Source organism: Lissotriton helveticus, chromosome 1_1 (assembly GCF_964261635.1).
Source record: "Lissotriton helveticus chromosome 1_1, aLisHel1.1, whole genome shotgun sequence".
Lineage (NCBI taxonomy): Eukaryota > Metazoa > Chordata > Amphibia > Caudata > Salamandridae > Lissotriton > Lissotriton helveticus.
This window is the reverse complement of record NC_136057.1, coordinates 1,184,118,057-1,184,130,711: the sequence shown is the minus strand read 5'-3', so window position 1 is coordinate 1,184,130,711 and position 12,655 is coordinate 1,184,118,057. Positions and strand designations below refer to the sequence as shown.

At 45.2% G+C, this 12,655-nt stretch overlaps 1 protein-coding gene across 1 annotated transcript in view; it reads right to left on the bottom strand.

Annotated features, from left to right (window-relative positions):
- The window catches only part of FAM185A (family with sequence similarity 185 member A), a 221,291-nt gene that overhangs the window by 88,851 nt on the left and 119,785 nt on the right, over nt 1-12,655 (bottom strand). The window contains exon 3 of the mRNA XM_078679353.1: nt 6,877-6,969. Within this exon, the coding sequence (XP_078535479.1) occupies nt 6,877-6,969 (93 nt within the window). The remainder of the gene's footprint in view (nt 1-6,876; nt 6,970-12,655) is intronic.

The window sequence follows — 12,655 nt, the reverse complement described above, 5'->3', positions numbered from 1 at the left end:
AGTCTTGCCCAAGAGAGAAATGATGGAGGATCCGGAGAAATCCAGTCCTTCTTAATGCAGGCACGTACAACTGCCATACAGATAAATACAAAAGCAGTTGTTGTTTTAGATGTTGGTAAAACAGCTTCTGTCTTAACACCTGTCAGCACCAATTCATCAGTGATACCCACTGGTACGCCAATGATCAAAGCAAGAAAATGTTCAATACCAGAAAAAAAATCAAAGGAAGAACACCAACGGTTTCCAAAGGGGTATAAGCATTTAGATTCATAAGGCCTAGATGGCGCTTAACCCGTCTCCACACCAAGAAGGCGTTTTTCAAAATCTTAAATTTAGTTTTTTTAAAGTAACTTGTTCCAGCACTTTGACCAGGCAGCTGTTAGCTGCATCCCCCAACCCAAATTCATAGATTGAAGGGGTATGACAAGACAAAAGCCTAGCCCTATCCCCAACTATCAGCGGGGATATGAACTGCAGGACCGCCGCCCAATAATAAAACAAAAAGTATGGAATACCCCAACCCCCCTCAGCTCTGGGCAGCACCATCTTCTTATACGCCCTTCTATGCCTTTTATACCCCCAGAGGAATCTAGAGCAAATGTTCAAGTTTTTTAAAGCAAGACGCTGGAAATTCAAGCAGAATGGTTCTAAATATGTAAAGGAATTTGGGTAACACAAGTATCTTTAAAGCATTTGACCTCCCATGTAATGATAAATGAAGGTGATCTATTCGCTGTAAAGTTGAATTCACCTTGTTTAATAGCGGGTTCATATTTATCTCTGGAATCTTGTTTATTGGCAAGGATAGCTTGATTCCCAAATAGGTGGCTTCTGCAACAGTGGATATGCCCTCAGCAGGGGTTCCGCCAATACATAGGATCTGTGTTTTGGTGAGATTAAGCTTGTAACTAGAAAAGAGCCCAAACTTTGATGCCAGATCTTCAATTATTGGCAATGTGGAAGCCAAATCGGTAGTGACAACAACAATATCATCCGCATAAGCCAGAGCTCTATATTCTAAATCACGAACTTTAACTGGTTTAATACCAACAGAATGATTTAGTTTGGTCAAAAAAAAGTAAATGTAAAGGGCAAACAATGAAGGGGAGCAGGGGCAACCTTGTCGCGTGCCACGACTGATTGAAAACGGGCCCGATTCTCTACCAGTTAAGCGAATGCTAGCAGTGGAGAGATGATATAAAGACTTCAATGCTTGCACCATAACTGGACCGACCCCCTTCAAATGAAGCACCTCCCACAAATATGGCCAAGACACCCTGTTGAATGCCTTTTCAGGATCAAACAGGGTGACTGCAACTGTATTCTTTGTGGCTTCTGCCCAATCCATCATCGCTATCACCCGCCGAACATGATCAGCAGTATCACGACCGGGAATAAACCTGTGCTGAAATTGTGATACTAAAGTTGAAATCATTCTAGACAGACGCCCGGCCAAAATTTTGGAATAAATTTTGCTGTTGGCATTGATTAGCGAGATTGGTCTATAAGAGGATGATGAAAGAGGGGATTTATCGTTTTTTTTAAATACCATAATGATAGAATTCCGCCTAGACATGGGGAGGTGCCTCTTTGTGCACACAAAAAGGTTGCCAGCATTTGTTCTTTCAGAGCGGGGAAAAAGGTTCTAAAAAATTCAAGGGAAATCCCGTCTGGGCCCACCGCTTTTCCGACAGCAAGCGATGTTATTGCTGCCTCAAGTTCTTCGAAAGTGATATCAGCATCTAACTCTTCTTTTTGTTCAATGGAGACTTTAGGGAATTCCCTGTCCCCCCAGAAATCTGCTAGTTTCCCTGCTACTGGCGTAGTATCATCACTAGTATCATCACTAGTATACAGCTGGCTATAAAATTTGCAAAAGATCTCCAATACTTTTGCCGGGTTCTCGTGGAGTTGCCCCTGCTCGTCCTGAATAGAATTGATCCTACTGGCTGCCTCTTTCTGCCTCAACCTTTTAGCTATGAGCCGACCCGAGTTCTCCCCCACCTCATAAAGGTACTTGCGATGTACTGCAATAAGGGTGGCTAACTTTGTTGCAAAGTTCTGGTACACCTTCATTTTCTGGACAGCGAGATCAGTCGAGATTTGTTCATAATCCCGACCAGCAGTGACGGCCGTCATAAAATTAATTTCAAGAAGCCGAAGTTTGTTTAATTCTTATGCATATTCTGCCCTTAATCTACATTGTTTATTGATGGAATAGCTAAGGGTCTCTCCCCGTACTCCTGATTTGAAGGTATCCCATACCGTACCCACTGAAGTAGAACCGCAGTTAAACTCAAAAAAATCTACAATCCACTTATTCATTTGCTAGCAATAACCCGGATCTACTAATAGCTGGCGCTCAAATGTCCAAGGTCTTCGTGGAGAGTTATACCCTACTTCTATTTCTAATTCTACAGTAAATCGGGTTGTGGTCCGATATTATTTTCGGTTGAATCTCAAACCTAGCATTAGTTGACATTCCAGTACACACAAAAAAATAATCCAATCGTACGTGCTTATGGTGAGGGGCAGAATAAAAAGTGTTTCCGGGAGCACCCCGTCCTCTCAGCCACCAGACGTCTACTAACCCAAAATCGATCAATAGACCCCTAGTGGCTTTAAATACTTTATTCTTTTTGCCCTCATACCGATGGTTACCCTGAATGCCCACATTGTCAGCCAAGTGAAGATTAAAGTCCCCAAAGAAGATTAATGAAGATGGCCAATTAGCCAACTCAATGCTAAGGTCATTCAAGATGGTGGGATCGTCAGAGTTGGGAACACACAATGAACAGATAGTCACAGCCAATCCCTCTATCCTCAACTCTATAATCGCCCACCGACCATGAGGGTCCACCTTAACCCGCTTACACTCTCCCCATCCATATTTTTTAGAATAGCAACTCCTCAGGTCTAGAAATCTAAAGACATTTCTGTATCCTGAGTCCGTCTGCATAATTGTCTACTGTAGCTCTGTTACTCTCCCCCTCGGCCTAATCCTAGCATTAGTGGCCGATTCTGAAGTTGGCGATGCCTTAAGGCTGACACCTACACCGGTACGTCCCTCTCGTCAGACTGTCAACAGTTCCGCATCCCCAAGGGGAAAGGAACTCGCTGTGTGAGGCAGGGCCGGTCTGGGAACCAAAACCGGCCCTGGCAAAGTGCTCGGCCGGGGCTCTTTGCCAGGGCCGATTTTGGCCGATTTTGTTACAGGGCCGTTTTTGCAGCAACACTGCAAAAACGGCCCTGTAACAAAAATGGCCCCCAGGGGCCCAAAACCGGCCTCCACCCTTGTGGCGCACCGGGGGATTGCCCGGTGCCCGCAACAGCCATTCCGGGCCTGGTGTGAGGGCACTTGCCGGACCATTGCCTGCTGCGTGGTGTTGTCTGAGTTGTCGCCAGGATTTTATTTCCATGGTGTCTGCACCCTACCATCCCAGAATGGAGAGGAGAGGGGCTGGCTGTGGATGCTTCTCCCAGAGAGGGAGTGCCAAGTTGACATAAACTGCCTCCTTTTAGGTTCACCGGACATTCCCCTCTTCCCTCCGCATCTACTCTCAGGTTATATATGTACAGCTCTGTTCTGCTGAGGAGTGAAAGAGGCGAAGCCTCCTCGACCATTGGAGCAAGGAGGCAATGCCCAGCCGCCGTGCTGCAGGCGAGATTCGCTGTGTTGGTGGACTCCAAGCCATGTTCACCGGAGTCTGAGCCCGTGCGCTCCTCCCACCTCTAAGGAAGCGGAGCCTGGAGTCGAGGGTGAGCGGGAGGGTGGGGACGCTCCATGCAGGTGTCTGGTAGCATATTACATTCTCGAGAGCCAGCCGGCCGTGAGTGACGAGGAGATGGCGGCCACAGCCTGGCGGGCAAAGTAGGATGCCCTGGAGCCCTTTCTTTGATGCTTTACTTAACAAGTTAATTGGGCCACAGACAGGTGTTCCGTTGTCCTATTGGACAGTCCTCAGTAAAATTATGGTGCATCTCAAACTTTTGGAGCTAACAACAAGAGTCATTGAGTCTGGCCATAGCAAGTGTGCGTGTACGAGTGTGTTGTGCGTGCTCTGGCCCTCTGCAGCATGACCTGGCGACAGTCACCAAGACTGCATTCTGACCACCGGGAGGTGGGGATGTATTCTGTGCAGGAGGGCCTCCCAGTAGGAGGTCTGTAAAAGTGGCTGCAGATTTATACAGAGAAACATCTGAAGGGTGCCGGGGAAACCTACTTTGCACAGATGCGTGCCATTTTTTTTACAAGCAAGTGGCCCTTGCCCATCCTCTTTGCAAAATGTCTCACATACATCTATCACATCCATGCTATGGCTGCTGGACATACACGTCCCTCCAAGTATATGAAACCAGTACTTAAACAAAAACAGTATATACCTTACTTCTATACATAAGCACAGAACTTGCCCAACACATGCACATGACCTACATTTTTACGTAAATGTCCCTTGTGCACGCATGAACCTGACCATACACTACACATAAATACGTGACACTTGTATAAATACATCTGTGTGCCATGGGCCCTCGTGCAAGCAATGAAAGCTGGTGCCCCCTCCCCTGGCTTGGTAGTGAAAAAGCACAGCCATGATTCGGAGGCCCATCACATGCTTATGCACCGCTTTCACTGCACCTGTTGCTCTAGTGTAAGCTCTGCCTCTGTGTGTAACGCCGGTGCATACAAAGCTCGCTTGCACACATCCCGCTCCTTCAGATTCCTAGCACGTACACACACAAGGGCCCTTAATACACGTTCCGTAGAATAAATCTGTTTCTGGCAACTCCTTGGAAACGAGAATGGCGCAGATCTTTCTATTCCTTGTGTTGAATCTGCAGTTTCCAGAACCTCGCTGTCTCAAGCAGAATTTTTGAATTTAATTCTTTATTTTTACTAACGTTTACCTGGCAGATAATTTATTGCGACGCTCTTAGCCTTTGAAACAGTTCCAGTCTCCCAAGCTGTCCGAGGAATCACAGAACTATTACAGACACAGTGGCTTTGCTAATGCTGTCTTCCCTCAACAAATTAATGTTATGCAAATTTATAAACTAGGCTACTAGCACTAGTGCTAAACAAAAGTGACTTCATCCTTGTGCAAAAATATCAGCAGATGAGATGGGTGCGAACTGAGAGGAACCTCTTAAGATTGCAGTAGAGGTGGTCCAATGATGGCGAGTACACCAATAACTGCCTCTGTTGAGTTGCTCCGGAGTAGAGGGCAAAAGGAATTTGGAAAGAGATGCTCCATGTACGAGCAGAATCAGCGCCGTACCATCCTCACTGCAAAATCTTAAGAGGTCTATCCCTCCAACTTCAAGTGTCCTGACCTGGACTTGCTTGCAATTCGGACGAGATTTCTACTCCCAGGCAAACCTACTTCTTATATCTATTGCCCTGAAGAAGCCCATGACTGGGCGAAACGCGTTGGCTGTCTACACATGAAAACTAAGTGCTTCTTGAATAAAGACACCTTATGATCAGAAACACCAATGTGGAATTCCTCATTTTTCTGCACATACTTTATGTTTTACTTTGCATATATATTGCCTCTCATACCCGTTTCAATCATTGTTAAAATTTGTGTTCATGTGGCAGCAGACCATCTGAGGTGGGCAATATTCCATTACCGTTGTGACTCGTCCTGGCAGTGCAATCCTCTATAAACCGGCTGCCGGTTCAGAATAAAAACCATGTACATGCATTACGAAAACACAATGAGATTCAGAAAACACTAGGACAAAAGGGACAAAACAGAACTTATAAGTTTCTGCTTTTTGAGGAGTCAATTAGCTTTTTATTTATTTTTAAACACCTCTAGTTGTTCTTGTTATGTTTACTAAGGTTGATAAATTAAGGCTTTTATTATTTGAAAATCATATTGAAAACATACAAATATGCCTAGTAGCCCAAGGTAATGTGTGACACATTCGGGCAGTCCCAACAATTTTTCCAAGAGCATGTTGCATTCAGAGATTTTTAGTTTCTCTTTTCCAATTTAAAATATGGGGAAACGAATCCCAATAATTAGTTCCCTGCAGACTGGGAGTATAAGAAGCAGATTTAAACATACTTTTACGTTTCTACAAGTAATGTGTTTCATTATATAAAGAAGAGTGGAGCTGAATAAAGTAAAATGTGATATATTTTGGCAATGTAAGGACATTTCCTCATAGTAACGTTAACTTGTCTTTCCATTTATCGCTTATCTTTGTTGGGATTCTGAATTAGCATATTTAAATGACTGGCTTCATTTTTTAACTGGTTTCTTGTCTCCTATGAAATACAAGTCATTGTTCACATTACCAGAAAGAATGGCGATCGCAGGGTGTAAATCTAATTGCTGCATTTATTCAATTTAGAAAGTGTGGGGGTAGGTGAGTGAGGGTGGGTGTCGGTGTGTCCAATCCAAACTACCTGCAGGTACCTTGCGTATCGGACAGACCCAACTAAGTAAGCCTTTCATCCTTTAACATTAAGTTGTAATACCTGAAATTTAGAGTACATCATGAATTTATAGGTATGAACATCTATAAAGGAGACTGATACCTTTATTTCTGCATAGCTAGGTGACTAACAGATTCCAGTAAAACCAATAAAGAATATCAAGTTTAGCACAGCAGGAAGAAATCTGAGACTTTCCATCACCAATACGCAGGATCAAGCATATGACCAAATTTCAAGTGCAAATGGATTCAGAAATGGATGCAGGACCTTTATAGCATTGATAAATCAATGATTTTGTATTTGTTTGTAAATGTGCGAAGAGTAATAGATGGTGTAACAAATTGCATATAGGGCTGTATGGAGCTTCACAAACATGAACAGTGTCAACAACATTTTCAAAATAAGTACATCATCTTTTTACGTACACTTTTCTCTGATGCGCGAATATCCAAATTCCCATGAAGTGTTCCACGTCCCACAATTTTGCCTCCTTTAGCTCGTACATAAATGTGATGACTCTAGAAAAGAATTCAGAGTTGATTTAAAATCAGCAACATGCGTATTCACTTAGAAAACATGGATTATATTCCTTATAATGTATCTAATTAGATTGTCGCCGAGGGATGCTATATATATGAAGAAAGTAGATTAACTCATGCAAGTGGCCATTTCCACAGTATTGTACTAGAGTGCATTACCACAACAGAATGCTCAGTGCATTGAAACATTCACGTTATGGAGAGGAAATAAAGACCGTGAAAAACAAATAGTTGAAGATAGCATAAATCAGTGATTAAAGCCTACTATAGCGTTCCTTTAGTTTCTTAGAATAGGACAGGTGATCATGAAGAGTAAAAGAAAATTCGATTTCAACATCTTTGTATTACTAAAAGCCTTGTACACAGCAATCTCAAACTAGTAGCCCGCTTCCAAAAGTACACTTTTAAAAGGGTTATCTAATTTTAAATGTCTTTAGGTCAGCTAGATAGTTCAATCATTTAGTGCTTACCAAGTCCAGAGCATTAAGTACCATCAAATTGCCAACAGTGTCGCCTGTTATTTACAACAAAAGTCAATATTTAAGTATCTAATTTTAATCTACTCACAAATTAAATTATATGAAAATTCTGTGCATCATCAGGGATAAATTGCCAGTCCTTGTAACAATTATTCTGTTATGAGTTTACAATTAATGTTGCTGTTTATTTACCATAAAAGAAGTAACCATACTGATGCGGTAACCTGGTATTTTTATTTAAACCAGTCGAAATACCTGGCTAAAATTCAATGATGCAACACAAAAAGAGGATGGACGGATTCTTAAAAATTGTCAAAGATTCAACCCCAGTCACAGATCTGGGTTTAATCCATTGTTATTTTGCTAGCCACGGCATTCCAGTTTGGACCCTACCATATGTAAATCAGCCTTGACCCTGCTCACCATGTTAACAGTCCAGCCCAAACTGCCAGGCCAGATCCTCCCTGGACTGGAAAACAAGCATCCTGGGGCCGGATGAGGAGCATCACTCATCACCAGCCAGGCTAGCTTGAAACCGGTGGCGTAGTGAGCACAGGACCCACGTTTGGGCATACCCTTCCCACTTAGGGTGAAAATGCAACACAAAAAGATGAAGGACGGAATGTTAAACATTGTCAAACATTCACCCCGTCACAGATCTGGGTTTAATCCATCATTATTTTGCTCGCAACACCATTCCAGTCAATGATTCACTTCACAGGTGTGATGAGGACCAAACATTTATCTGCCCATCCCCTATGAATTGACTGATTGTTGGACCCTTGCTCTCTCTGCTGGGTCACCCCAAATGTTTTCCTTCGTTTACTGAACTAGTTTATGTTGGCTTTTAGGACTCTGTACACTTTTTCCTAGCTAACCATTGCCAAAGTGCTATGTACTCTGGGCGTGTAAAGAAAACGCTACTAGTGGGTAGCAGCACTCTTTATGCCATCCACTAAAGAAGTCTTTTAAAATATGTCTCAGGCTGGCCACTGCAGCCCATAGCATGCTTTTAAACTGCCATTTTGACCTCGCAAAACAAACCTTTTGCAAGGCCAAACACTCCTTTTCAATACTTATAAATTACCCTAAAGTAGGCACTAAAGGTCCTACAGCAGAGTGCATGGTATTTAAAAAGTAGCACATGTGGGATTACATTTTACACGCCATGGGAATGAAAAACTCCTAAATTAGTTTTTCACTGCTTTATCCCTCTCTCTCCCATAGACTAACACTGGGTTATCTTATAACACTTAATAAGTGCTAACTTTAGTTTGGGACCAGATAGAGATCTGCTGTTTACACTTAAATTTATTGCAATTTAAAATCTTCTTTAGTGGTAAAGTCAGATTTTAAGTAACTAATCGGAAAATGCCATTTTTAGAAAGTTGGCAAAGTTCTACCCTAAACCAAAAGTGCCTTTCTGCCGGTGTCCTTGGTCACATGACTGAATGGCTCTACAGTTGTGGGTTGTGTGTTGCTTCCAGATATGGGAACAAAGAAGGCATAGGTGTGAGGGGAGTGGGTCTTCCTGACAGGATGGTTGGGAGGCACTGTACCCTGCACTGATTACACTTCAAAGGGCTCTGCCAGTACCCTACTCAAACGAACGTGACACCAGCATTGCCCTTGCATTTGTCACCCTAGACAGTTTGGAGCCAGGAGAAGAGGAAGACTGACCAGAACCAGTATTGGGGATAGGGCAGGCAATTCAGGGTACCAGGTATAAAGGTGGGACCACCTCTCAACAGAACACTCCTGGAGCAGTGGAATATTCAGAAGAAGGACTGTGCTGCAGTCAGAAGAAGGAAGATTGGACCTGCTTGCCTTGAACCCTGGTTCTCCACAGTGACTCCAAGGTTCAGCTGGCTGACCTCCTGTTTGAGCTACAGGGACACAGCAAGTTTCCAGAGGCCTCCCTGTAGCTGCCCACCTGACCAGCACCAACTGGAACTGTCTGAGCCTTGCTGCTAGCGTCTTCTGCAGTGAGTCCTGATCCCTAAGAGGTGGCCTCAGGTCCTGGACCCTTGGCTGGCATCAGTGTGAACTCCTCCTGAAGAAAAAGGTAATGATACCGAGGTTTCCAGCTCATCATCTCAGCCAAGTGACCACTCTGCGCCAAGAATCGACCACCAGCAATGGCTGCCAATGCAAAGCTTCAGCAGGACCTGCTCTTCAAGTCGACAGCAACCACCTGCAACAACAGGCAATGCTCTACCTGCCCTTCGTGCTGACAGCCCGCCAATGCAAAGCTCCAACAATGTCCATCTCTTCGTGCTACAGCAATGACTGTCTGCGACACCTGACCTGCTCCTCACACTAACAGCATCCTTCTCATGGCTCCTGTCAATGGAAACAGCACTTTTTGCGCAGAACTCGAGACGGTAACTCATCAGCGGGACTAACGGGGTCCCTATATTCAACCCTCGCTCCATCGCAGTCATCCTAAACTAGTGACTTTCCCCAGGTCCAGCATGACCATATAACTGAGTGGCGGTTTGTGCGTCTTGGCGCTATTTTTATCTAAAACTTTGAAAACTCATATCTATGGTTCTACTGATTAGATTTTTGTCGTTTTGATATAATATATTTATTCGAAATTACTCTATTTTCCTAAATTGGTTAGGGATCTTTTCTTTGTTGTGTTTTCACTTTACTACTGTGTAAGTGCTGCATAAATACTTTACATATTGCCTCTAAGTTAACCCTGACTGTTTTGTGCCACGTAACCAAAGGGTTAAGCACAGATTTATTTAGTAACTTTTGTGGTCCACCCTGACCAGGACTGTGTTTATTATTTGAGTGGGGTTTCCACCCCACTCTAATATCCCAATGTATTACACTGATGGTACAATTAAGTATCTGTTCAATGAGGCCATGACACTGAGATCCAATAAGATGAGTATGTAAATGCTGAAAAATATATCAGTTGGCGCTTGTAGCTTTAGCAGCCTATGCCCTTCTCTTCCTAAACTTTTTCCAATCATTTGAGATTCAGCACAGTGTTTCTGCTTTATTCTACTGAAAGCTGTGCCGTATCTCTAATCCACCAACTGTGTTTCTGTTAAATAAGGAGTTTCAATCGCCACAGGGTGGCTAGTGACCGAGGGGACCTTATTAAAGGGGCTACCTGGTGTTTTTCACATTATTTAATTTTTTAGGAAGGGGTCATTTACTAATAAAGCAGCAGTGCCATTGGAAATTTAAGTCCCAATCAACCACAGGAGTACACTTCTAAAGCCTCTAATGATCTTAGGGGAGCACTGTCAGGCAGAGATCAACAACAGGGTCCAGTTGCCATGGTCATGTAGGTACTTACAGGTAGAGGCCTCTTGCAGCTTGGTGTCTCCCTGTAGCCACAAAGATCGATCAGCCAACTGACCCTTGGGACCACTTCTTTGTTCAGGGTGGAAAAGGGAGCAGTCCTTAAGGTCTGCTCTCAGGTCAGACAGCACATCCAGACACCCTTCTAATTTTCTCCAGGTTCAGAAAGTGCCTGTCAATGCCACATTTACGCCTGGCATTAGTTGGGGAGGGAGGAGGGTGGGACAGGGACTTCTAGCCTCTCCTTACCCAATGGGTAAAGGTTTGCAGAGGTAACCCTACCCACTTTTGCAGCAGTTACTTGTTTGCCTTACTGGAACAGGCCACAACTGCATGTTTAAGGGCATTTTCAAAATGCTGAAAGTCTTTGGCCACACTCAACTTGGGCTTTGAATGTTGGGGGTGTGCATGGGGAATGTACTATGGTGCTAAATCCCAAATCTAATATGGAAATCTAGTTTGTAGCGCGTACGGTACTCACAACAAACCAAGAGAGAGATGTCTGGTTGAACGAAAACATGGTCCTTCAGCAACAGACAAGGGATCCACAGGAATTGTTTTGGCATTCTGTTCTCTCCCTTTCAAGAGTGCCCCAAGTGTAACATACATCTCAACAGATCTGTCAATCAGGATTTAACTGTGTTGTATCACAGGATGGCCACAGCTCCCGTTGTGAATATTCTGTAGAGCTGAGAGAAGGTATCTCAGCCTATTGTTTGCTCCTGGAAGGAATTTCACACCTATTCAAGGCAGAGCATAGACTGGGAGCTGTCAAAAGCTTATTCTAATTAGCCCTGTTCAGGCAGGTAAAGGGTAACTTTCTAAAAGTTACTTTTTGAGGGGCGTGGCCAAAATGGCAGACTGGTGAGTCGCGACTTCCTGCGGCTCTCCGCTCCCTGCCAGTTAACCCGGGCTTAACAGCGCCTTTTTCCCTCGTAAATGCTACCATCCTCACAGATACGGAGTCCACTTACCACGGAGCAGCCTTAGAGGGAAGTTCCGAGATCCGGAGGGCTGGATTCTCGGAGATAGCAGGACCATGCGGGCCAAGCTCCTGTGAGGCAAAATGGCGGCGGCCGCGGGCCACCGCGTCAGCTAGCTGTGCTTAGTATCACTCGGCCCAGAGAGGTCCCTGCCCCCACGATGCCTCCGCCCAGCAGCAGCAGAAGTGATCGGGCAGGCACGAGAGAGCGGAGTACTTGAGCGGCCGCTGGACGAGGCGGGAGAGTCCTGGTGATCGGAGGCCTCAGGGTCAGGAGAGGCTCTCGGAGCTACGGGGCCTAGGGAGCTGTGCCGCGGAAGTGGGCTGAAGATGATGACCAATGGGGCTTGCTGTGCAGGGAGGGTGAGTGAGCTGCAGAGACCCGACCCCTGTTGCCTGCTCCAACCCAGCTGATAACCGCAGAGAGGTGGATGCTGTGCAACGGTGCCTGCCGGAAGGGGGGGTCCTGTTCCACCGGCTACGGCACTTGAAACTCCAAGGGACGTGAGCCTTCCAGGGATTGCTGTTCCTCCCACAGTGACTCTAGCAAGAGCGGCTTTAAGGACGGGCATTTGGCGCACAATCACGAAGGAGGTGCGGGATGGGGCCGTCAGCTCGGCGCAGCCCAGTGCCCTCAGCAGCGCCAATACATGGGGCCCGGTGCCCCCGCTGACTTTGCTAACCCCTGGGGTTGGGGCGTGGAGCCACTGATTCGGCTGACACTACGGGGCCCACACACTGCTTCCGGTCCTGGGGAGCAGAGAGAAGCGCACCATCGAGCAGTAGCCTGTGACAGCGACAGGTTGTGGCCCCTATTCGCCTGTGCTGGGTTCCATCCGCTCGACACCTGGTCCCGCTTTTTACCTGACTTGCTTGACAT